General features: G+C 43.1%; 2 protein-coding genes across 4 annotated transcripts in view; one reads left to right on the top strand and one right to left on the bottom strand.

Moving 5' to 3' along the window:
- Nucleotides 1-12,541, top strand: part of LOC117752238 (leucine-rich repeat and fibronectin type-III domain-containing protein 4) — a 38,534-nt gene extending 25,993 nt beyond the window's left edge. The window contains exon 8 of the mRNA XM_034569454.1: nt 8,973-12,541. Coding sequence (XP_034425345.1) covers nt 8,973-10,314 — 1,342 coding nt within the window. The 3' untranslated portion in view covers nt 10,315-12,541. The remainder of the gene's footprint in view (nt 1-8,972) is intronic.
- pcxb (pyruvate carboxylase b) overlaps nt 1-26,387 on the bottom strand; it is a 265,650-nt gene that overhangs the window by 99,361 nt on the left and 139,902 nt on the right. The gene's annotated exons all lie outside the window — the stretch shown is intronic.

Below are 26,387 nucleotides of genomic sequence, written 5' to 3'. Positions count from 1 at the left end.
CAAGTGATATTGGGAAAGGGTTAAGGGAGCTAAGTATGTGACAGGAAGAGAACAGTGAAGACAGACAGACAGAAAGTTCTGGCTATAATCAGAAGGATTCAGGCAAAGTACAGAAAATGGCAGCCAAGGGTGAAAAGACAAAAATGATGGATGGGGAGGAGAAACTAATAGTTTGAGTGATGGATGAAGAACGGGTGAATTTGACGATGGGAATGAGGGCCTCAGAGATTTTCAGTAGGTGTGGAAGAGGGATGGAGGAAGAAGGGGAAAGATAGGAGATGGGTTCTTCTACCCAAATCACCATGGGAGAGATTAAGATGAAAGAAGGATGGATGAAAGGAGAGAGACGGACAGACAGTGAGGAGGAGAAGGAGGGTGGGCCAAAATAGTTCTCAAGGGAAAAAGCAAGGAAATGAGGGGTGGAGAGAGAGAGAGAGAGAGAGAGAGAGAGAGAGAGAGAGAGAGAGAGAGAGAGAGAGAGGAGGTATTTAAATGCATCACAGCAATATAGAGGGGGAAAAAATGTGTGTACACAACAGAAATACACCTGGGTATGAAAGAAAAAGGGAGAGAGTGGTAGCTGCGAGGACTAATGTGACGAAAGAGAAAAAGGTAATAGAGGATAAAGCCTAAACATTTTGGGAAAACAAGCAAATGGAGGTCCTTTGAAACAATAAACAAAAAGGAAGTCACAAGGGAGGGGGAGGAAGAGGAAATGGACACGAGGAAGCACAGTGAACGCAACAAGTGAACGCAGCCCACCCATAGAGACGGTGGATGAAAGGATGGAGGTGAGGAGGTGTCCCATTGAAATGACACATCAAACCTGATGAGTGCAGATTCTGTACAGTCCCTTGACATGTTTGTGGCAATTACACACGGAGAACTAATTAAATGATTGAATTGAATGGAGCGAGTGAGATCTAAGCTCCCTCGCTGTTGCATTGCTTCCTCTACGGAAAATATTCTAATCATAGGGAAACCGCATGGCTACTTACCGCTATCAAGTAAAGGGGGTTTGGCTTATAGCATATGATGCATCTATAAGTTAGAAATAACAAAGATGCTTGAACTAATCATTCAAAGTTGCATCAGAACCTGACAACCAGAGATTGACGCAGGCAGCATTCGTCGCAAGGTTATGATTTAAACTGTACAGCTGTTTCTCGTGTAACTTGAAATCCCAGTTGCCCACATGGCTAAATCTTGCGCTCAACAACAAATAGGGCACACTGGTAAAATGCCCTTCTCTGGGGGTACAAACTTCCAGATAAAGAAAAGGCCGCATCAGCAGAGGTGGAGGCTCAGCTTTGCAGCTCGAGACAAGAAAATGCTGCGAGAGACAAAGAGAAGAAATAAAAAAAATAGGCCGAGCCAAATGCAACGGGGGGGGGGTAAGTGATCTGAAGCTTGACTTAACCAAACAAATCTCACCGCCGTCGAAACAGAAGGGTGGGGATAGCTGTCTCAAAGGAGAGATAGAGATGCTGTGGTTATCCTGAAAGTGAGATACAAACTCTCTCACTGGAAGCCGAAATACGAAAAGAGAAAAAAAGGTTCAAAGAGGAGACGAGACGTGTGAGGGCTCTGAGGAAGGAAGCAGGGAAATCAGTCCCAGAGGACAGATAAAGGGGAAATGGAAGGGGGCAGCATTTTTGAAAAGGAGGCATAGCCACGATGCAGTCAGCGATTTTTCCAGTATAGATTTCTAGCATTTTGCCAAACACAACCAGCCAAAAACAAACCAGCCAGAAAGTCTGAGATAGGAGAGAATCGGCCAAAGGTAGTCTTGGTTATGAATTCGAAAGGAGAGAATGGAGGAGTCTGATTTTATTCTCTCTATCAGGAATTTGTGTTCATATTTTGGGGTTTGTTGCAGCTGCTGTACATGTATTTGGCAGGTGGAGAAAAGATACCTGCCCTAATGAACTGAGCTATGGGGGGTGTCAGGGTAAAACTGAATGCAAGACAAGGAAAGAACAGAGGGGGGAAAAGTCTCAAACTGACTAAAAGTGAGCTACATAGTTGGACACTGGTGTTTAGTGTTTATACTGGTTTAAGAGCCGCAGAGCACATTGTGTAGCTGCTAAATTCAATCATGTTTAAAGGTCGGTGACATGTGAGAGGACACCAGCTTTCATTTAAGAGAGGCTCGTCTAATTCTGATGGCGTCTGTGACAGTGCCAGGTGGGATGTCATCCATGTGGCATCGGCTTGGCCCCGCTCCCCCCATGACCCTTAGCCTCTCTGACGCCAACTCCACTTCCTTCCTTCCTGGAGCGTTGCCTCAATGTTACAATGCCACAATTCGTTTAATCGTAGGGAATAGACTTCTTAAATGGCGTTCAGGCTTTCTGCAAATTCTCAAATAACCATGGATTTCCCGAGTTGCTGGGTGAATGTGGGAACTGACCAAACTGTCATGTTTGTCCAAGCCCACACGTGGGTACCTGAAGGACAAAGAAAAGGAGAAAGAATGCCCCTCCATATTAATGAGGCACTATTTGTACAGCGACCTCTGCGGTACCATCTGTTAGAAAAATCGCCTCGCCTTTTCAGCAAAAATCCAATTTTGTGCAAGAATTTCTCTTTTACTGGACCATGCACAGAGGCCTGAGCCTCCGCAGAACATCCATGTATGGGAACAAAGCCCATCATCTATGTGCATATAGATGCTGGACAAGTTGCATTATCACCTCTCTAGCAGCCTCAAAAACCATCGGACATGAAGTAAATATCACATAACATCACACAGCATTATGTGTTGCGGAGCTGTTTCAATGGAATTGTGTTACATTGTACAGGGAAGGTGCTATTGAGTCCAAACCCTGTGTGGATAGAAAAAAGAGAAATACATTATTGAGTATGTTTAAGTTATATAAGATGTAGTTTGTTGCTTTCTATTGTGCTTCTGGTGTTTTTAGGAGCAGTTTAAAAACTAAACACTGGCAATCTGTTGGGGTAGAAGTCGCTTTATGAATCACCGCCGCTCAAGGTACGCCAGTGGGGGCATTTTGTACACGACAGAGCCAAGTTTCGTATTAGCTTCAGATGTCCTCTAAAGTGTGCAGGCGGCAGGAGTGCAAGAGCTTTGACAAATTTCACAATTTCGCTGCAGTCACAACAGGAGCAGCCTTCCTGCTGGGTACTCAAAGAGTCAAATTTGGCACCGAATTTAATGGGACCAGAAACAATCGCGAGGGGACAAAGAGAGGAGGAAGCTGGAAAGAGAATCATGCAGAGTTTAAGAAATAATGAGAATTATAATAAAAGTGGAGCCACAGTAAAGGGACGTACAGATGAAAAGGGAAGGGGTGAGAGTTGGACAGTCGAAAGCAGCGTGCTGAGATATAGACGGATGAGAGCATGGGTTGTGTGTCACTGAAATGAAAGGATACATGTAGAACCTGAAAATGTGTTGTATGGCAATACCACACATTCACTGACACTAATTATAAAGCATATTTGACAGAGCACTGAACCAATATATAAATAAATCTAAAAACACTGTGGTTCACTGTATGAACTATTTTCTTTCACTGTAGAAATCAAACAACCAGAGAGGCTTTCATTTTCTGTCATGTTTTGTACAATACGATATTGCTGGGGGGAAATGATACCAGCAGCTTCTTTTAGCCTGGCATGAGTCTGGTAACTAATACAAGAAATCATACAAGAAACAAGATAAGTGCATCTGCTGAGGCAGGGATAGATAAGGATGTAAGGAGAGATATAACAGCGGGGCAGGGAGGAGGCACGCGGAGGCAAGGATGAGGAAAGTGGGAGGAAGGAAGAAAAGAGCAAAGACTTTGAGGACTGTGGGGATGGAGAGAAGAAAGGAAAGGAGGGAGGGACGAATCGGAGGGACAAAAGTAGAGTTTTGCCCCCGGGGAGGAGATAATTAAGTGTTCAACTACTGTGTCAATACATGTGTCAATTCACATCAGCGGCAGGGGAAGGAAGGAAAAGACGAGGGGTCAGCACTCAATACATATGTCAACTTACATTATGCTGTAAGGTCAAAGGAAAGGAGGAAGTGATTACAGGAAGTAGAAAGGACCAAGTCCTACTTCCTTTCAGAATGGGTTTAACGTATAATTAAGAGAAAGTGGGGAGAAATGTTGGAGAGAGACAAATACTGGGGGAGAAGAAAGAGGCCATGAGAAGGAATGGAAATGAGAGAGAAAACAACTGAATGAGGCAGAGAAAGAAAACCAGGCCAAACGAGAGAGAAAGAGCCGAATGAGAGGGATAGATTAAGGAATGCAAAAAGATAGAAGGAGGGATGAGACAAAGTCCAGAATGGAGGGAGGGAAATAAAGAGACAGATCAAGGAAAACAGAAGAGATCGGGCCAAATCGAGGGCGACAGCCAACAGGACAGTAAGGAGTCCGACGAATCAGGATCCAAAAATGGAGGAAAGGGTAAGCGAAGAGAGGACATGACAAAAAAGAAAACAAGGGCAGTATAGATGTCAGCCAGAGGAAGAGTTAATTGCGTTGTTGTTCCTCCTCGTCTGTCTCTCCTCACCCGCTCTCACTCTCTGTGCCCAATCTTGTCTGGTGTCAGACCACCAGACTTCGTAGCACGGATAGAGAGAGAGGGCAAAAAAGAGAGGAAGAAACAAGGCAGCAAGAGAACAAGAGAGGAAGAGGGGGGGAAGAAAGATGGGGAAAGGGGGACATGATTCTACCACTCCTTTATCCCCTCTGCTATCACTCGTTCTTTTCCGCTCTCCCCCACTCTCTCCCGGGTACTAATAATTACTTTGTTTCTGTGTCACCAGCTTGAACAAAGCTCTCCCTTGTCTCTTTCACGTTCTCTCTGCATCTGTGTGTGTGTGTGTGTGTGTGTGCGCGCGCGCCATTGCAGGGTTTAACCATAATTAGAAGGAGACAGACAGACACACACAATCTTCGTATGTTAGTAGACAGAGAACAACGCAGTGATCTGCGAATCCGGGGATGATGATGACAACAATAACCCTGCGCCTCTTCGACCAAACCAGTTCAATCAATCAATTTATTTTATTTCAGGGCGGCGGTCCAACTTATACGGCACGCACTTTATATTCATGAGCATGTGTCGCCTTGAGAACACTGAGGGTTCAGGTGAATATCATTCCATGTGTCCAGGATGCATCCGCAAAGCACGGTGCTGTGTATTTGCATGTACATGTGACAATAGGCATATAAATATTGTTAAGAATGCATAATGCAGTGAGTAGTAGGGAATCAGCCTATAAAACATGCATGTGTTTGTGAATTTGTCCGGGTCTTCCATTTATATTTCAGTGGATTTCCTATTTCTGTCGCTGCTATCGTGGCAAAAGCAACTAGAGAAGTAATTCACAATCTCATATGGGATGGAGCAATGGTTTGGAGACGGGTGGTGATATAGGGAGAGGGGGGGAAACGGGAGCGAGAGAAATATAAGATGAAGAAGAGAAGAGAAGGAGTGACCTTGGATGTTGAAGAGTGGTACACAGTTATAGCTGTGGCTAATAGAGACATAGTACAATGACTGTGAAAAGGAGAAAGGCTGGGAGGTCAGGTGTGGAGCCCGGTGAGAATCAGACAAAGAGAGGGAGAGAGAAAAACAAAGGAGGAGAAGAAGGAATGAATATAACTGAAAAATAAATCAGATGATACCAGCTGCCAAGAAACAGGTTGAACGAGGAACATAAAAGATGCACCACGGCAGATTTAGGCAACAGAGGAAGAAAGGACGCGTGATTACAAAATGAAAACAAAGGCAAGAGGATATTGAGAGATAAGTGGGAGTGACTGATCAGCAAAAAGATGGAAATCTGTTCATAAAAGATGGATGGAAAAAGAATAAGGAGGATAGACTTGGGGAGGGAAGAAGGGAGGACAGGGTAAATAGAGGGAGGGGTATTGAAGGGGAGGATTAGAATAATAACTCAAGGGTACACTCAAGGTGTGTGTGTGTGTGTGTGTGTGATTCATGGTCGCACAACGGTGGACTGACTGAACAGTTTGATGTCGTCCTAGTTTATCACAGCAACAAACAAAGAAGGATTCAGTTGTTTTATATTAATGCAAACACATAAAAACAAATTCATAAATCAACCATGTTACAAAGTAGAAAGTGAAGCAGCAAAAAAAACAATAGTTTATTTTCAAGCCGCAGATCCATGAAGCACGTGTTATCAATATTAATCACGCTGAGACACAGAGTGACAGTGGGAAAAGACAGGACATGTGAAACCGGCACGCATTAACATGACAGTGAATCAGAGTAATAGGAACCCCGGCTAGATATAACCTATGAGCCCAACTCCCCACGGTGATGGTCAAGACTCTCTGCCTTGCGAGATCTATCAATTAAATGCAGACACATATAAAAGCCCCCGAATGAACAGACACCACCGTAATATTTCTTCAGGCCCTTTTATAAGCCGATAATACGACCAAGGCTTTTTATTCAGGCAGCGGCAGAGTTATGAGTGCAGCTTTTTGCATGTTTCATCTAATCAATCTAATTTGAGCATCCATGCTCTTACGACTGGACTTGCTGAGCAATTCCTGCTCCTCCTGTGGGCCTGATTGCCCTTGACAGGCTCTCATTTGGGGTTTTCAATCCTGGAGATATTTGGCTAAATTGATTCTGGTTCTCAAGATGCCTCGCTCTTTGCTGCAGGAATATATAAAAAGGTACTTACTCCAAAAAAACCCCCTCCATTTTCCTACTTTCTTTCCCAATTTTATTTATTGCTCGGAAGTTTTCAGCCGCGCTGTCAGAGTCCATCATTTCACACAGACAGTTTCAAAGTTCTTCAAGTCAGGCATCAGTTGGAGGAGACGTTTAAAGTAATTAATGCGTGGAAAGAGAGTAATGGATGGCAGCATTTCCTGCCTCATTACGGCAAATGGGATTTAGGGTGTGCTCTCTTCTTGTTAAACCGTCACATATATTGTATCATTATGTTTTTATGCTTGTTTGGAATTCACTCTGATCCAACAAGACAATTTTCATGTCAGTGTTTACTTTTTAAAGAGAGAGAGAGAGAGAGAGAGAGATGACCATTATTCTGGGAAATGATCCCAGGGAGGATGAATACGGAATATATCTGATGTGTGGATATTACATGAAGAGTAGCTTTCACTAACCAAATAATGAGCCTTTGCCATGGTAACACACACCTGGCCCCCACAGTTGCACCAGCGCAGAGAATGACTTAATTGGTGAATTCGCGACAGCATTAGAAAGCAATCTTTAGCGACCTAACGACCTCAGGATAAGGCTGATTTTAATGAGACCGCCCCATGTGTCCGTTCGGATTGTACTGGGACTTTGGGTGTCAGAGAGTACATTGTAATTCCTTATCAAGTCATACTGAGCTTGTGTGGAGGAAATTAGTTTGGAGGCAGTTCTGGGCCAATCCTCGCTACTCACATCACCCCAGGCCATTTGCTAAGGCAGTGTTGCCACTTGCTGTATTTCTTTTAATCCAAAAAATAATACCTGCGTAATAGCTGGTATTCTGGACATTTGTTCACAAAATTTAAATTCCTGTTAAATCAATGAAATCCACTGATCCAACTCAAATCAATAGGTCGGCCCTGTGGCTTGCTTCGACTACTGTTGTGTTTCCTCGCATTATTCAACACACACACAACTTATTTTTTCTTTAACAGTGGTATGTTTGTGAGAGCTGACAATTGGGCTGATTTCATTTTTTCTATTACAGCAGCTTATTCACCGCTGTTCGCCGCCGTCTCTTTATTTTGAATGTATTGGAAGCAGACTAAGGTGACGGACCTTCTGCAGCGGGTCCGCCAGTGTCTGAGTCACACTAGATGGCATTTATATAAGTCTGAGAGGAGCTGCAATGGTTAGCAACAGACAGTGCAAATAAGCTCTTTGATGTGGCGTGAAAAAGGAGAGAAAAATAGGGACTTGGAGAGCAGAAAAATAAAAAATACAAGAGAGGAGAGAAGAAAAAAAAAAGAAATCGCTGACAAAATATTCATAGCTGCAACACAAAAGTACACAAACACACGATTGCCCACACAAGAGGGTTGGACAAAAGAGGGCAAAGTCATACCCATCAGCGACAAGACACTTGAGCTGCGCTACAGTCTCCCACACACACACACACACACTTTACCCTCGCAGGTCACATACACCAACCCACTAATGTAAAATACACACAGATTTGTACTCGAGCGCGTCGTAAATACAAACAGAGAACCATGAGCACAATGATAAGCACACGCAACTCATGTAGAACCTGTTCCCCTCCATTCTCATCACCACGTCTCTTTTTATTGTTGTTTTTCCCTCGCCTCCCTCTGCCTCTCCATGGTTCACCTATCTTCTGTTTGTTACTTCTAACAGCTGCTCGAGCACTCGAAATGAGGACACATTCAAATCACTTTGCTATTTATTACCCCCACGCAAGCGCTCGCTCATTAGACACACGCAGGCACACATTTGGAGTTGAAAGACGACAGAACACGCCCTCACTCGAGATGACACGCGTTTCCCTTCTCTAATCAGAATCCTGCCTGGTCTTTACAGTAACGCAGGCCCTAACCGTTGAACCTAAAATGGCCTCTTCTTTCAATGCAAGGTCCCACAAAATGGCTTGACTTCTGCTTCTCGAAGGGATTGGAGTAGAAGCACGCACACATACACACAGCCCTGCACTCCAAATGAGCAGACACAGTTCTCTTTTCATGTTCCCTGGGCGCGCTCTCCATCAATAGCCTCATTTTCCCTCTCTCCCCCTGCTGCAGTATCCACTCCTGCACCGTTTCTTGCCATCCTTTCACCCCCCTCCTTTCCTCTGCTTCATTTCCAGCGTTCAAGCCTCTTAGTTCCACAATAGGGAAAATATTCAGGCTACGACTTGAACTTACTGCAGATATTTTACGTTTCACTTTACAGCTGGTGCGCAGCAGGCTTGTTTATTTCACTGACCTCTTTCCTTTTTCTCTCTTTAGAATTCTGCCCTCAACCAGCGATCGGTTCCTGTTGAAGAACTTGGTCTCCGGTGTGGACTACAACCTGTGCGTGCTGGCCATTTTTGATGACACAATCACGTCATTAGCAGCAACAAAAGTACTGGGCTGCACCACATTCTCCACCAAGGATGTCTACCCACCATGCCGCTCTCTCCAAGCCCACTTTTTGGGCGGAACACTTACCATCTTGGTGGGCGGTGTTGTTGTGGTCACATTACTCGTGTTCACTGTGGCGCTCATGGTTCGCCATCGCGTTTGCAATCATGGCGACCACATGATATGTCACAGCGGCAACACTGAAGCAGGAGGTGGGGCCTGCTGTCAAGGTGGAAGCGTAGGGGGTGGGGACAAAGGGGGGAACGGTGGCGGGTGCTACCAATCAAATGGTTCAGGGGACGTGATGATGGTGGTCCTACCCAATGGTCTGTCTTCCAAAAGAGGAGGGGACAAGGACAAAGACAAGGACAAGGAGAAGGAGAAGGAAAAGGAAGCATCCGATTCTGCTTCCTCTCTGCCTCCAAAACTCCCCCCAAAGCCCAGGCCCAAGCCTAAAGTCAGCCTGGAGCAGTTTCTTTCAGCTGGGGGGGTAGTTTCCACGACGGCAGGGGCAGGAGGGGAAATGGCGTTGGTGGTGAGGCAGAGGAAGCTGGAGAAGGCGCCGCCCTACACACCTGAAAGTGACAGAACTCCCCTCTACTACTCCCCTTCCCCTCCATCCACCCTTCCCCGTCAGTCACACTCCAGGGACCACCCAAAACCCCGTCTGGAGCGAGAACTGACGAATCGTGCCAGTTTCTCTCTGGCTGCACCTCTGAGAGACTCGGAGCTGTTGGACTGGAGAATAATGCACCGGGGCAGGGACCAATGGAACTCCTCACAGGCTTATCAGAGCCCTCTAGCCCTCCGAAGTCCTGCACGCGGGACTGTTAGCAAACGCCGACACTCGCTGGACATGGGCTCGTCTGTTGCCCTAGCGACTGACGCGGCGGCGACTGTTGCCAAGCGCTACGGTGCTGTTAGTTACGCCAAGCGACTGAGCGTTATCTGGACGAGGCGGAGCCAGTCGCTTCATGGAATGCTGGTGCAGTGCGCCTCCACAACGAGCACGGCATCTTCAACGACCAGCGAAGAGGGAGAATCTGGCGGGGGCTTTGGAGCACGCTGCCAGTTCCAACGAGGATACATCCAAGCGTACAACACCACCAACTCCAACTCTAACACTGGGATCACGACTGGGAAGGCCGGGAGTGTAAAAGACAGAGGGCGGGAGAGAGGAAAGGACGGAAAGAACGCTGAGGAACTGGAGGAAAGTGTTGTGTAGTGGGCAGTGGATCAGAATCAAAAAGTTAAGAGGGATAAAGGGTTCTGCGAGAGGACAGTTTGAACGGGATTTTGATTTGAGCAGAGTAAGGAGGCAGGACGGGGGGGAACATGATTGCTGATGAGGAGGAGAAGGTTGATTTGACTGGGGAGAAGTCAGGAAAAGAGGAGAGGAGAGGGGGAAGTGCACCTGGAAGTGAGGTTGAGATTTTTAAGAGGTTCTCTACAGCTGACCTGAAGAGTGATGGGAGGAAGCATGTGAGGGAAAGTGTAATACAGGGCAGATTTTAAATTGAGGTAGAAAATGAACATAGGAACAAACAAACAAAGCTCTAGGCAGAGACAGTGACAGTTGTGAGACGAGCCAATGTGAGAGAGGAGAGAGAGAGACGTAATCAAAGGGAAAACATCAATAGAGCAACAAGATGAAGGTTATATAGCAGCGACAGAGATGGCGTGAGCTCAGCGTGGCTTCTCAGTAAAGTCTTTAAACTAAAAGAACCAGACTCCTGTTAACACTTCAGTTCTCCTGGGACCCGGCACTCACAACACCACGAGGGTTTACGCTGGATCAAGAACTTCTACACACTCGGAAGTTTGGGCAAATTACTTTCCTCTGCAGCAGTAAACAAAACATTTCGATTCCATAGCCGTACTATGTTATCTTGGTTTTTGGCTCCAACACTGATGGCCAGTTAGAAACTCTTTTTCAAAACACAATGAATGTGACTTTTATGTGTCCTCTGTGGCTGGACAATGATTTTGGCTCGCCATGCCTGTGGATTATGGGAGCATAAATACAGCGCCGGGTGCATTGGACATGATCAATCGATATGGGCTGGGGAGAGCGAGAGGAGCAAAGACATTATTAAAAAGAAAGTCATCGGGATTACAATGGAGTCGATATGGATTACAAAATGGAAGAGGCAGGGCTGTGTGATGGAACATGTACGCATGTGCATTCCTGAAAGACAAGATCATATTGGATCTAGGACAACTACGGACCAAACAAATGAATAATGCTAATGGGTGCATAGGTGTGTATGCACTGATGGATCAGGGACAGGATGTGTGTATGAGTGCCTGTGTGTGTAATTGTGTGCGCACATATATGAATGTTTGTGAGGGGGAAATCCAGTCAATCCATCTTCAAAATGGTTTAACGCTCTCTGGACATGCTGTAAAAGAATACGTCTGAAGATTCGAGGTGAACAACACGCCCAAAGTAATGTAAAAGTGAAAAGACATTTTTCACCAGAACAAATCACTATTCACAGCAACGAGGCTTGGTCAGAAAGCAGCAACCATTCATGGGAAAGTACGATTTCAGAACCAGTTTTTGTGACTTCAGGTTTTTGTGTGCCACATGGGTTCACGGTAAATCCAAACAGTGAATGTTTTCAGAAAGGAACCAGTTTAAAAAACATGAAGCCACTGACGATATAAACTCTTCATTGGAAGAACTACACTGGAGCGAATGATCCATAAGGACAGACAACAGAGACTCTTCAAATCATCAATAAATGGGAAGGAAAAAAAAAAGAGAAAACTTGAAAAGTACATATATATAGTATACATATATATATATATATATATATATATAAAATGATGTTACTTGTCGCACCATGTGTTTCTGTTTTCTGGGGAATGATGTTAGGATCAAATACAAAATGTGTGTGATTTTTTGTTTTTAAACAAAGAATCTTCAAGATTAGAACACAAAATGTTGATTATTACTAGGCATAAAAATAAAGGTCAAAACAGATACTGAGGAAGCACACACACACACACACCCACACAGACATAGCACAAAAACGCACAAAGTGGCAAGCACACACACCCCAAAATACAGACACACACACAAACAGAAGCCTACAAAACAGAGCCAATTACATTAAGAAAAATGACTTTTACCATTACTGTTGTTTCCTTTCTGTTTTTCTTTCATTTTGCCAAAGTCAATATTGTTCTCTGGACTTGATAAAAATAATAAAAATTACACGTATGAAACAGACAGACTCATTAACACATGGGAGTAAGTTGTGTGTTGTGTTTGTGTGCATGTAACTGTACAGTGCATTTTGCACAAAGCACATAATGTAAGTGTACTTAATTTCTCAGTTCATTTGTAGATAGGTGAAAAGGATCAACACTTTATGAGGATTCATTGGAATTTAAGTCAGTTCTACTTTCTGATAGAAAAACATGAATAAAAAAAAATATCTGTGTTTTGGCTTAGTGTGAATTTGGAGAGAAATTTGATGACGATGGAATGTTCAGAGCTCAAGGCAAACCTGTGATTAGAAGATATTTCAGTGCATCTTTGTCTCTGCAGCACAAAATGAAGTTGTTTACTCGTCAGTCAGTGGACTTGATTGAAAGGTAAGTTAACCTTCTCGAGGTAATTAAAAAATATGAAGGAGAAAAGAAGCAACGGGAAAAACTGTGAATAAAAGAGAGGCTGATGGAAAGAGGATGATCAAGAGAAATTCAAAAAGATACAAAACAGATCTGATCCTATACACAGCAGAGAACAGTGAGCTTGAGTGTCAACAACAAGAAGTAAAAGCCGTCAGACTAATAAATAATTTTCTGAGGTTTTGTTATTATAAACCGTATCTACTGGTTTTACACAGCCTAATGTACGACATTATGAGACCCTTTCACTGCCCTCCTCCACAGCCACAGAATCTATATGCATAATAAAGGTGTCTAATTTAATTTAATGCAGAAACCAAGACAGTAAACTGAAAGGGGATAAACTCTGCACAGAGCTGCAGAGCAAGGGTTATTTCTCAGTTGGATCAGGAGCAGCAGTGACCCTTTCACAATGCAGGGAGTACTTTGATTAAATGCCTAAAGTGGTGAGTATAAATGAAGTCTAACATCCGGGAAGAGAAAGAGACGCATTTCTCCTTCCCTGAATCTCACTCTGTTGTTTCACTGACTCCTCTCCTCTTGCATGTTGTTGATTTTCTTTGCGAACATTTGAATCTGCTGCTAAAAGAGAGAGAGACACAGAGAGAGAGGGAGAGATGCGAGAATGCTGACACACCGAGATATGGACAAATAGATGATGATGAGCAAGGGAAAAAGGGAGAGAAGTAACGGAAGGGGGGAGGTCATTGTGTTCAGCTTTCAGTGTGTGTGTGTGGGTGTGTTTGTGCCTCTGCATATATCCATGGCTCATTGTGCTAATTTTGTTGAGTGTGTGTGTGCTGGTGTTATTTCTGTCATGTAAGTACTTTGCCAAAATCTATTAACAGACAGATAAAAGATAATTTAACCACAGAGGGATCACATGAGACTTAGCAACTGTGTGTGTGTGTGTGTGTGTGTGTGTGTGTGTGTGTTCCTTTGCCTTTTGAGCTGTAGACACCAGACATCGCCTGAGTGATGGGCAGTGACATATCTGAAGAGGTAGAAAGAAGAGATAGTGTGTGTGTGTGTGTGTGTGTGTGTGTGTGTGTGTGTGTGTGTGTGTGTGTGTCAGGCTTCAGGTTAGAGGACAATTTGATTTCAAACTCATAAGTGGCCTCACTAAAAGCTAGTCACCTTTGAGGAAGACGGAGTGTGAACTTGGGTGACAGACGAGAGCGGCGCAGCACAGACTACCACCCCTCCCTTCTCTTTCTTTGCTGGAGGCGAAACCCTGGCCCAATTTGACTAATTAAAACATGCTGAGTAATGCACACACACACACACAAGCTAACCTTTCAACACGCACGTTCACAAATGCGCATATATATACGTACTAAGATAACCTTGAGGCCGTGGCATTCGTTTTTTCCTGTACATGTTGGGTGTGTAGGTATACACGTCTTCAAAGGCTACAGCTGCCTTTAGCCAAACTTCCTGTGACATTTGCAGCTATGATCAAGGTACGAGGCTTTCGCCTGCAGTTTGCTGACTCAGGATGCAACAGGACCCAACGCACCTGCGCCCGAAACCAGCTGGACCAGTTGTGCAACACGCTGATGTGAGCCATGATAGAAAACTGGACAGAGACCATTCAAATCACCTCCGTATCACACTCAATTGGTTGTCCCATCAAATAACTGCAAACCAAAGATGTTTCCATGGAATGCATGCAGATTTATCACCGGTGCAGAGTCTGAAATTATTAGTTGAACCGTTTTCCTTTAAAACAGTTGAATAGACGTGAGCTGTAAGAGAATCCTAAGGTTCCTTTAAATAAGACTCAACCTTTCTCTAACTCGGCCATGACTTGAATTCATAAGTGTGGATATCTTGCAGGGACATAAGACTGAATATTAACACTGTAAAGCAATATCATTGCGAATATGCAACAAGAGACTCATGTTTAAAACTCTGATGCTCCACATGTACAAATGTAGGACTCGTATTCCTATAGCATGAGGATGTTAATGGTCAAATTAACCTCATTTGCACTTGAAGGTTTAACATTTACATTCCTATAAAATAAAAAATGTTTACCCTTGCAATGCAGAGGCACGGGTGTTGTTCCTGTCAATTGCATTTTTAAAGCCAACCCAAATCTCAGGAAAGAAGACGATCATTCTAAAAACTGTTTTAACGCATCAATCAGTTGTTGACAGCAGAATGGTATAGACCTTCTGTTGGATAACAGAGTGGGAGTTTGTTATCCAGCAGAAGATCTATACCATTTTGCCTTTTACCATATGTGCATGTCGTCTGGTTACATGGAGGCTAAAGCTCTGCTACATCATCCTGTCACTTTGAAATTCAAACACACATTACGCCGTTTTTAAACCAGTATGGATGTAGCCTTAATCTTGGATCGAGTTTGTCAGTATTTCAGTCAACTCAGTTTAGCAGAGAAGTTTAGAAAGAGATGGAAGAGGAGAGGAGAGGTAGAAAAAGATTGATTGGAGGTAGAAGAGCAAAGAGAAGGAGAGGAGCAGAAAATGGAGGGATCAATGACGGAAGTAAGGACAAGTGGAGCAGTGCAGCAGCAGGGGAGAGGAAAATAATACTGCTTTTTTCTCTTGATCGTGGTCTGGTGACAAACGAAAACAGGAAACAAACCTCCAATTGTTGTCAAATTGATGCCCTCAAGTCGGGGGTTTATTGAAAAATGTGCCTATTTCTGATAAACACCAGATACTGATACCGGCAGTCTCACTTCGAGTGCGTTTAATTATACAGAGGTAGCCGAGTTAATTTCATAATGACATGCTACACGGAGCACCTTTAAAAGGAACAGATGCGAGAGGAGATAGAGGACAAAGGGATGAGAGAAGAGAAAAGGACAAAGGAGGAGAAATGATGCTCAAACTATACAGGGCTGTTAAAGTGATAGAAGAGAGTGAGCCTCCTGTAAGACTTTACCTTCATGCCTCACTTCCTTTCTTTTTTTTTATCATCCGCTACCTTCCTCTCACTGTCTCTCTGCACGCTTTAATGTAGCCTATCTAATTTGCTCTCTCCTTCACCTCCGTTGACTTCTCATTCAATCCTTTGTTTGCTGCATTCACTCCTAATCATCTCTTCTCTCCGACCCCGCCGCGCTCACACGTTCTTATTGTTTTGCCATTTCACTCGTTTTTTTCATGACTAAAAGAAAATACTCGGTGTGTGTGTGTGTGTGTGTGTGTGTGTGTGTGTCTCAGCCTCGATTGAGGAATATCAACTGTCTTCTCTTTCTCCTCGAGTCCTTCCCTCCCTTTAGCTCATTCTTCTCCATAACATGCTTCTCAGTGTCACTCCCACATCAGCTCCGCCCCACCTACACTCTCTACCTTTATTATTTCACCTTTAGGCTTTTCACCTTAAAGCCCCTCCGCCCCTGTTCCCACTCGTTTTTATTATTTCGTTTCACCGTCTCCTTTTCTTCCCACCTTCCTAAATTCATTTTCTCCATCTCAGCAGCTGCGTTATAAACTCTGTAAACACTGACGTCTCAGACTATCTCACAGTCATGATCTTACATATACCTGTGAGGTGAAAAGCTATACATCTAGACAAGTCAGGGGCTTTTTGATAAATCAATATATGTCCATTTTAATATCAGAGAGCAGTAAAATTTAAACTTAAATCCCATTTTGATGAAGAAATCTCGAGACCTTCGACACCGTTTTCACGCCATGCAGAAAAAACAAGATCCCTTCCATTCAGCGGCTCTCTCCTTCACCTCTGCCCTCACTCTTGTGCTGCCATTCACACGTTTCTCTCTCTCATCCCTCTTTAGCCTGCTTCTCATTCAGTTAAGTAACAAAACCTTTTGATTGAGAAACCTTTGTAATCTCTTCCTCCCTGCTCTCGCCTCAATAAAAAAACCTTCCCTCCTCATCGTCTCTCTTTTTTCTGTAACTTTCTATCCACAACAAACATTTCAAGATTCTATGAACTGTTTGAAATCACGAGAAACATAATGTATATTCACGTTTCATTTGACCAGGTCAGATTTGGGATGTGGGGGCCAAGCTGTTTCTCCTATCACTTAAATAACAGAATTTAGATCTTTGCACACTAAGTCTGTATTTATTAACTGAAATTCTCCCACATTTGAACATAAATACACGTTGTTCCAATCACATTTACACACCGAAACTTTTGTCTGTCGTTGAGATTTTAGGGATAGTTTCTACTTGCTGCGGTTTTCGCATCTGTCAAAGGCATTTCAGAAAGTTGGATAACACAGGTTATCATAGAAGTGTTTTTTATTCTTTTTAATTTGAAAGCTCAGTGCTGGTGGCGTCTCCGACTGGACCGCTGACGTCCTGAAATAGACTTGAAAGTGATCGGGATAATTTCACAGCTCCTTGATCAGAAGACGAAATTCTCCTTGTTCCTGACGGCCTCTCGGGATTGGATGGGCCAAATGTTTTCTTTTTTTCAAGAATTAAGAGGAACAGAAAAATCATCCTCACTGCTGGACTCCGCTATATCTTCTACTGCAAAGTTTCATAAGGAATATAATAATAATGTGCATGACGATTTTTATTGGATGATTAAAAAAAACTTGTGCAAAATACGGCCTTGGTGTGCAAATACTTTTAGCCCTTCTGATGTAGTTGAGCTACACAAGGCACGAGAGCCCTGACCACAGACGTGTGCACAGATTAAATCTTAACTCAAACCATAAGTAACTTTAAAACTGCAATAAAATATTTCTTGGCCTTACAGGCAGAGGAACAAGCTGCAAACAAAACGCTGACACATTGTCATCCAGTAAAGTTGTTGTTTAGCTGCTAAAGACTCTGCAATGTTCACAAGAGTCAATTTTGGCAACCAGTTTGATCATAAAAGTTTGAAGCCCTGCAAACCAAACAATGTAAAAACAATTAGTTTAACAAGGCTGAATTTTTTCTTTTTCCCAAAGCGAGAGAAACTGACGAGTCGGTGATGATTCTTTGTGCGTTTGTCACTATTTGATCGTAGAAAAAGCTTCAATGTTTGTGACAAACTCTTGTTCATGGAAAAGTGCTTCGTAATACACAGTGAATGCTGAAATAAGCTTTGGCATTCTACCTGAATATGAAAGCTGCATTTCTATAGTTTATGCTGGTACGTTAAAATATTCAAAGGTTATCGTTCCAATTATGGATTGGGTGGGATTCTCAGGTCTGATGTGTTGGAGAAATGTGTCACCTCCGCGAGGCGCTAAAGTGCCTAACAGTCAACCTTGTGGTTTCTAGTTTTATATCAAGCTGTTCCTTTGATCAATCCCACGACTGCATTGCAATGTGCATTATTAACCTCCTGTCTCTCCCGGCCTGTTTTGCATCGCTCTTTTTAATCTTCCCTCGTTTAAATTAAGTCTCGCTATTGCACATTATTTCTCCGACAGCTTCTCTTCGACAAACTTTCATTCTCTGCTTCCTCCACAATCTGTTCACCCCTCCACCTCTCAATAACTCATGGTTCCTCACTATGCTTTACTTTGTTTCCCATAACGGATTTCAGTTCTGTCATTTTATCCTCGCTTCTCCCTACTTTTTCTTACTTGAACACAGGGCCTCTCCTGCTCATCATTACCTTGTCGAACATCCCACCCACTGCCCGTCTCTTCTTCACCATATTCCCCTGGAACAAGGAATGAAACGGCAGCTTCCTGCCTTCTTTTCATCATTTTTCACTGCTCATTCTCTCTTTTATCCTTGGTGTGGCGATGCTACCACCTACTCCTCCAACTCATATTCCCGCTGGCTCCCTTCAGACTCCTGATCAGAAGGAGGGTGTGAAATCTTGTAACTCTTCTCATCTCGAGACGTTCCACAGTGTCTTTTTTGAGAAGGTGATGGTAGGAGATGACGGTGTGTGCGTGTGTTCATGTGTGAGAGGCAGCAGCAGAGAGAGAAGCAGATACAGTGGGGTACCATCTTTAGGCTTTCTGGCGGTTTTCTAGGGAGCAAGCAACAGGGGAAGACAAGAATCGGACGCCAGAGAGGAAAGCAAGAGAAATAAGAAACAGCCAGAGAGACAAAAAGTAAGAGAAAGTGAAAGATTAATGTCAATAGAAGATCTGAAGTATAAGTAAGAAAGCGACAAAGATGTTGATAACTGCCAACTGATTTGGGCAACTGTGATTAAATGATGGACCTCTGCAACTCTAGTGGTCAGCTCTGACACTGCGTTTCTATATTTTCTAAAATTACATCAAGACTGGAAGTATTTGTATGTTTTATTTTGAAATTAAATAATAGATACTACATTAAAGTGGCAAGTCTTTTATCAACATATAAATTACCGTGTGGGGATATAGTCCCTTTCACACACAGTATCCAAAGTTTAGGGGATCAGAAGTTATTGGACACTTGGAATCTAAATGTTTCTTCAAGTTGCAGTCAGAAGAATTCTCTGTAGGATGTAGGCGGATGTTTCCTTTGGCAGCAATCGAGAGAAAACGCTGTGACCATAACTTCAGAGGCTTGGCCACACGATGCCAACCTCAAAAAACAGAGCGGCCTGGCTGCACTTCACAAAGCACAAAGTTCTATAGGGTGATGAAACAAACATCGACCTCTGTGAAAAGGAGGGAAAGAGGAAATTGTGGGGGAAAACAGGAACAGCTCATGACCCAAAGCCACCAACTCATCTGTCGAACATGGCTCAGGCACAAATATACAGGAGCATTATGTGTCTTCACATTTAGCCGGAAGCATCAAAACACAATATTTCATCATTCTGTTGGCCTGCGATCCTAATCACGTGACCAAAGCTTCCAAAGGGCTTTGCAAAGTGAGGGGGCGGAACATCCTGTCACGATGTCTGTGGGTGATTGATTTCTGTCGGTCGCAATGATTTCCAGTCTTTGTTAAATGACAAATAATCCGCCTGAGCTCCGCTAATAAACACAGCTCTATACAAGTTGCATTTGGACACAATTTCTTTGCTGCTGCTCAGTAATTGCCAGAAACCATTTGGCTGCAAAAACAAGATGTAACAGCAAATAATCTTGACCCATGGCCATATTGTGTATGATTGAAGAACAGCTAGGACCTGAAGTGAGATAAAAACCCACTCGGTCATCAGGGTCCCTCAAATCACACACTACAGACACTGTAAGAGGTGAATTTTGTTTGGAGCACTGAGTTTAAGAACACAGCTTTACATCTATTGGGAATCTCAGCTGAGCTGTAATTGGTACCAACTACAGAGAGAGGGTCCTTTAGCTTTGCAGTTGACCGCCCCGGTAACAAATTTAACCTTGCTGCTTATCTAGCTTTAAATGCCCAAATGCTAACCACTGCAGGATATTATTAAAATGAATACCTCTTCAAATGGTTGGAAGATAGAGAGAAACTACATGTCATCCCTTTCCTTTAAGAAAAATGGATTTTAATATATTATTTTTTTTATTTCTTATCGGCTGACATTCACATCCCTTGAGGTAAAGCTTGTTTTTAAAATATCTGCAGGTATGTTGCATATTGTCATCTGTTGCATCTTAAGCCACAGCTTAACTTGTGGTTGCTCAAGATCCGAGTGCTGTCAGACAGCCGCAGAACACAGACTACAAAGGGGAAGACAGGCGCTTTAACAATGTCCCACTGGTTGCAAGCACCAGCAAAAAGATGCCGAAGACAGTGTATTATTTTCATGAAAAATTCAGAGTTTTACGGGGTAGGGAGACAATGGCACATTTCACAGCAGTGCTCAGAGCCCTCTTCTCAAGAAACACCATCACTTCCCACAATAAATAAGAATTGACTGTGTTTGGAAAAACACAAATCCACATGGAACTTGTACAGTTTGTCTTTTAGACAGTGAGAAATTAAGAGGTCGCCTATCGTGGCACGAAAACATGTTCAACACAACTGCGAAATCTATTTGCACACACAAAAGCTATTTTATAGATCACTGCTTTTATTCTTGAGAAAATGGCACCAGCCTCCAGCTACAATTTGCTTGTACAGAGCAACGCTGAATCACAAAGTCGACCACATGGAGCCTTAGTATAGACTGGGCTATATGTGATGAAGACACCATCTATTCAAGCACCTGAAGTTCAGGTCAGTCACACACATGAACACTAGCTGATTAGTCTCTTTCAGTCAAAGTTGAGCTGTAATCAGTGTCCTATTGTTTGCAATCACTCGTGTGTTTTGTAACAGGGAGCAGATGTCACAGCTTGCTCCACTCTGTGCATATCAGTGTTTGTCTGCACAGTTAGTCAGCTCTGACACGACCCGTCCCAGTTGGAGGAGGCCCATCAGGAGTCGTGGCCAGGGAGGTAGAGCAGGTCAGAGGTTTGATCCCCTGCTCCTCCAGTCAGCATATTGACTTTGGGGAGACACAAAACTCCAAATTCTTATCAATAGCTGTCAGCATTGTTAGAAATGGATGAATGTGAGAAAAGCAGCACATCAGGGCAGTACCTACATTTGTTCATACTGTTGCACTGTGCAGGCTATATAAAAGAGACGAGCTGTCTGAAAGTGTGTGTGAGCAGGTGAAAGTGACTTGAAGTGTTAATGTGTTTAAGACCAGAAAAAGCGCTTTGTCAATAAAGTCCATTCCCAATAAGATCAATGTAACAGTGTGTCATGTGCTACACAAGATGCAACGCAATAAAAAACGATGCTACCCACCCTCCAGTGAACCTGCCTTCATAAGTACAACACAAGGCCTTGTGTGAAAGTAAAACAGCAAGATTCAACCGTAGCATTTCACTTGTCTCCTGGGCTACCGCTCGTATTCTCTTAATTAATAGTGCAATGCACAAACTGCAGTGAACTGTGGGTCATTTAACATCTGCAGGGTGTTTCCTTCCACAAAGGATGGCAACAAGGTCTGCACACACTTCACCTTCATAACCGTGCTAGCACTGCTTTCCACCCACAGTTTCTGTGAACTCGGGGTTCGCTCCTGCCGGAATCGAACACTGGCATTGTTGAGTCTTATTAAATACAACTGAGCCTTGGAACCACACTGATGGCCACTCCAACGCTTAAGAGGTAGATGTGCGGCCAAAGTGTAAAATTATGTAAAGTGTCTATACCCACACATAGACACACAAAGGATGCGGTGCAACGTGGCGTTAGCCAGACACAAGGTGAGTCAAGCTCGACTACACCCCCACTACAACCACAAAGAAACCTAGCTATAGAACGATTTTCTATATTTGTGGAATTGATAATAAAATATTTGCAATCAAGGATAGAATAGTGTCAGAATAAGAAACAAGAGCAAAATGAATTCAAGAACAAAAAGGCCTTTTACCTGGAGAAAGCTGCCGGGGAAAAGAGGCCAGTGAATGACAGGACAATAAGAAAAGGAAAAACAAAAAGAAAAAAGCAGAAGCTGCAATATTTCACTGCAGAGCCCTTTTATCTGCGTGCACACAGTCATCATTATGGTAGTTTAAGTGTATTTTAAATAGAATAATCCCTACTAGTGTCACCAACACAGTGCTGCACACCACCCAAATATCACCGCTTGACCAATCTCATTACACAGTCCACCACAGTGCTGGGAAGCTCATTGTCGTCTTTAAAGTCCAGACTGAACATAATTCCCCTCTTCAAGAGCCTCAAAGGAACGAACAAAAAGAAAATGCGTGTCGAGAACATTTAACCACGTCCGCAACATCCTGTCTTCTCTGAGGCCGCAGACCACACAGGATCTGTGGGCAAACTTAAGACCTAATACAAAATAGGTCAAGTTATATAAGAGGCTGCAATGTGAATCTCCCTGACTGTAAAGATGGCAAAACATTTCATTCCAATTGGTAGATTTGATTTCCTGAACTTTTTATCATTCTTGCTTAGTAAAATTGTGCTTTACACCACTCTGTTTGGTCGTCATAATCACATTATGGTTTCACTCAGTGGTCAGTTTGTCAATCTCAAAAAACAACTGAAAACTTCTTGTACTATATGAGGTCTGTGTATATCAAATCATATCACGTCTACTTGACATAAAGGAACATTAGATTAAGTTACTAAAATGGGTCTTTAATTTGAATGAATAGAAAACTTCTTGACATAGTGTGTGCAGTCTTGACGACAGCACTTTCTGAAGTCTGAAGCAGTGATGCATTTTAAAACCATCTCAGAACAAAGGCATGCAGATCACAAAAGCTTCTCTTCCACCTTGTGATCCAACATCTGGGCGGTTCAACAGATAAAACAGATGAATATGTTCACAGCATATTTTATCGCCCAATTTGCACTGATTGGAGGTCATAAGGTTATTAGTATGATGAAGGGAGGCCGTTATTAATTCAAACATTGCTTTTCTATCCATTTGAACACTAAGCAGCTTCTTGTCAGTCAGCCCCTCACCCACCGCTCTTTCTTCAACACCAGGAGCCTCAGCACAGAGTGAAACGCTAACCGCCAATCCTGCAGGAAAACAGCAGGAGGAAAACGTCATTCTGCCTTTAGAGAAGCATATCCTGAATCCAGCCATCTTTACCATCCAGGCTTTGTTTTGTTTCTTTCTGCTTCGTTGTCAATCGACTGAACACAACAAACAGTTATCCTACATTTTCGTAAAGCATGTTTTTTGCCTTGTGAATGCGATATGTCTGGAACGCTTTGAGGGAATTCTTTTACATTTGGTAATAACATGCAGTAGAACAGTAGCCCAAGGTCAAAGGTCAAGGTCACGGTGGCCTCACAAAGTATGCTTATAGTTTTCCTCAACATGATATCTTAAGATCAGTTTTTTTGAGGGAATGTTTTCAAATTCTGCACAATCGTTCACTTGGACTCAAAGATGAACTGATTAGATTTTGGTGGAATAAGGTCAAAGGTCAAGTTCACAGTGACCTCATGTTACTGTGAATGTGATGTATTCGGACTGCCCGTAGGGAATTTCATTACATCTGGTACAATTGACTTGGACTCACTGATTAACTGATCACAGGTCAAAGGTCACGTTGGCCTCAAAAACATGTTTTTGGCCTCTTGAATTTGATATCTCAAGACTGCTTGAAGGAATTTCTTTAACTTTTGATCAGTTGTCACTTGGATTAAGATTTTCAGATAAAGTGATTACGTGTCAGTGGTCAAAGGTCACGCTGACCTTATATTCATCTGGAAAAGAAATGTGTGTGTACACAGGAGCTGCACTGGTTGGCGGAGGCACACAACCGCAGTGCGGTAATTCTAATGTTTGTGCTGAGGAGTGGCTGCACCTGATTCGCTTTTAATTGTCAATTAATGAATCCAGACATTAGCTGACCCAGACACCTGGCTCAGGACAAGCCATAATTAAACTCATTAGAATTAGAAAAGAGACTTTTGTTCTCAATCAGTCATTAAGGCAGCCAAATCGTGAGAGTAATTTCTCTCTCTCCCTCTTTCCATCCCTACCTCTCTTTTTAAGTCTTTTGCCAACCTCCTTAGTAGCACTCATTCCCTTGTTTTCCTCGGTTGTAACACCATTTTTCTTTGTGACGTTTTTCTCCCACAATTTCATTATTTGTTCTCTTTTGTCCTCGTTTCCCATTTCCCCAACGTGCCATTACTGACTGGGAGATTTGTTTTTTAAATGCTTTCCAGGTAGCTCACACAATTTGCCTGCTTTCCAGAAGTAAACAAGTTCAAACAGAAAACAATTAATCCAGGAACTGTTTGCATATTGAGTTTGTCCCTCAAGCTGGAGCTTGTGTGTCCATTGTCTGTCACTCAGGACTCACCTCAAACAGTTCACATATGCTGCAGTAGTTTACATATCACTCTGCTTGATCTAGCTCAGAAAAAAGCATTAACTCAGTGCTTTGAATCAGTTTATCTTTGGGAAATATCTATCTTTGATTTGTTGAAGTATAAACAACCTATGACAAACTAAATCAACAACACATCATGGTTATTCAGGCAAAGCAGCTGATAACTTCAGACCATTCTGCTTCCTTACTGTGATTTAATTATGTCATATCAATCCTTCTCAATTATTTAATTCCAGTCTCCTGACGGGGGAGCAAAGTGCTTATCCAATTATCTCTGTGAGGATTCTATTCTTTGACCGGCAGCTAAGTGACTGCTCCTGTGGAGAAAAGGGTACCTAAGACCATTTTTGGGAACATTTTCCAGATCATATTTTAGGCATTTACCTGATACTCTTATCCAGAGCCACTTAGAGAGAAGGCGGTGGTAGAATAAGCTTTAGTTCCTAGATCTCCAAAAAAAAAAAGGATGTAGAAGGGGGACTAAAAATAAAAAAGTTAAGAACAAATTGGAGTGAGCTGAGGTGGAAGACGAGGAGAGAGATTATGATTCAGCGTAAAGAGGGCGATTCAAGGATGTGGATGGGGAATGGCTCTGCCTTTTTGACCAGCAGCAGAGTCCTTCCACTTTTTTTTTTGCCTATTTGTGCTGATTCATTGTGGCCCACAGGCTTTCACTGTGGAAAAACCTCTGAAATTCATAATTGCAAATAATCCCTTGGCAAGCTCGGTGCCACAGTGTCATCTTTCCTTTAATTTAGATGCTTCCTGGAGTCTCGCAGGAATACACCAACTTCTCAGCAAATAAGTTCTTTGATCAAGGAGGCTGCTGTGTGAAATGCAAACTAGTGCTCGTTTCCTTGACTCAGATCGTCCTGTTTGCACAGCAGGCAGCAGAAAACCACTGCAAATATACTGTATACAGTGGGATATGTTTACTCTTCAGAACGCCTGATGTTTCTGGTGACCTCTTTATCTTTCCCTCAGTCTCCTCCTTGTGCCTAAGAAACGTTGAAATTAAACTTTCAACTTGCCTCGGATTTTGTTGAAAGATGGTCACATTTGGCGAGCATTCTCAAACTCACATGCAGGGAGTTAAAAGCTTGGAGATTGTTGATTCACGACCTGCTCTCCACTGCCACACTCAAGTCCAACTTTACATATTCAGCTTGCGTTGGCTCTAAAGAAACAGCAGCAAATTTATCAGCATTTTGTTTGTTTCGTCCGACAACAGATTGTAAGCTCTATGAATAATGCAGCCCCAAGGGGCCGCTACCAGGGTTTTAGACTTTTTAGCTATTTTCTTTCCTCCTCTCAGTCCACATCGATCTACTGGCAGTCTAGACTTAGTGATGAAATACCACTGCGAACGACTATGACCAAGACAGCTGTAAACATGTCACCTCTGCCTGCCTTCCGGCTCCGCGGGGCCTCAACAATGTCTTTATAAACGTCTCAACTGGAGGCCCGTTAAAGGCAAGGTTAGTTTTACAGCCAGCAAGAACATAACAAAACCTGTTGGTCAAGGAATCACATTAAAGTAACTGCACTTATCGATGTGCAGTTGAAGAGAAACGCTGGACTGCGTGATTATTTTATTATTTAGTAAATGCTTGCTTTTGTATGCATGCACACTGTAATCTGGCAGAAGGGTTATTGGGCTGTAGCACCGTCAGGAGTGGAGGGAAGAAGAGGAGGAGAGAAAGATAAGGTTGCAGAGGTAAGAGATAGTGAGAGACTTCACAGAATGTATTGATGAACTGTGCTGAGCAGTTAGCAAAGCATACATCAGTTAGTCTTACGAGCAAAGCAGACACATTCACACTATGAGAGTCCAGGCTTGTAATGGAATTTTAGATTAGCAGCAGCACAGTGAGAGCAGCTCTACCTCGGGGCTCAGTCGGGGGAAGAAAAACTTTAACATTAAAACTGTCAGTGCTACTGGGGTTGCC

The sequence above is a fragment of the Hippoglossus hippoglossus genome, chromosome 18, assembly GCF_009819705.1.
Source record: "Hippoglossus hippoglossus isolate fHipHip1 chromosome 18, fHipHip1.pri, whole genome shotgun sequence".
NCBI lineage: Eukaryota > Metazoa > Chordata > Actinopteri > Pleuronectiformes > Pleuronectidae > Hippoglossus > Hippoglossus hippoglossus.
Note: the sequence above shows the minus strand (reverse complement) of the source record. Positions and strands in the feature narration are given on the sequence as shown.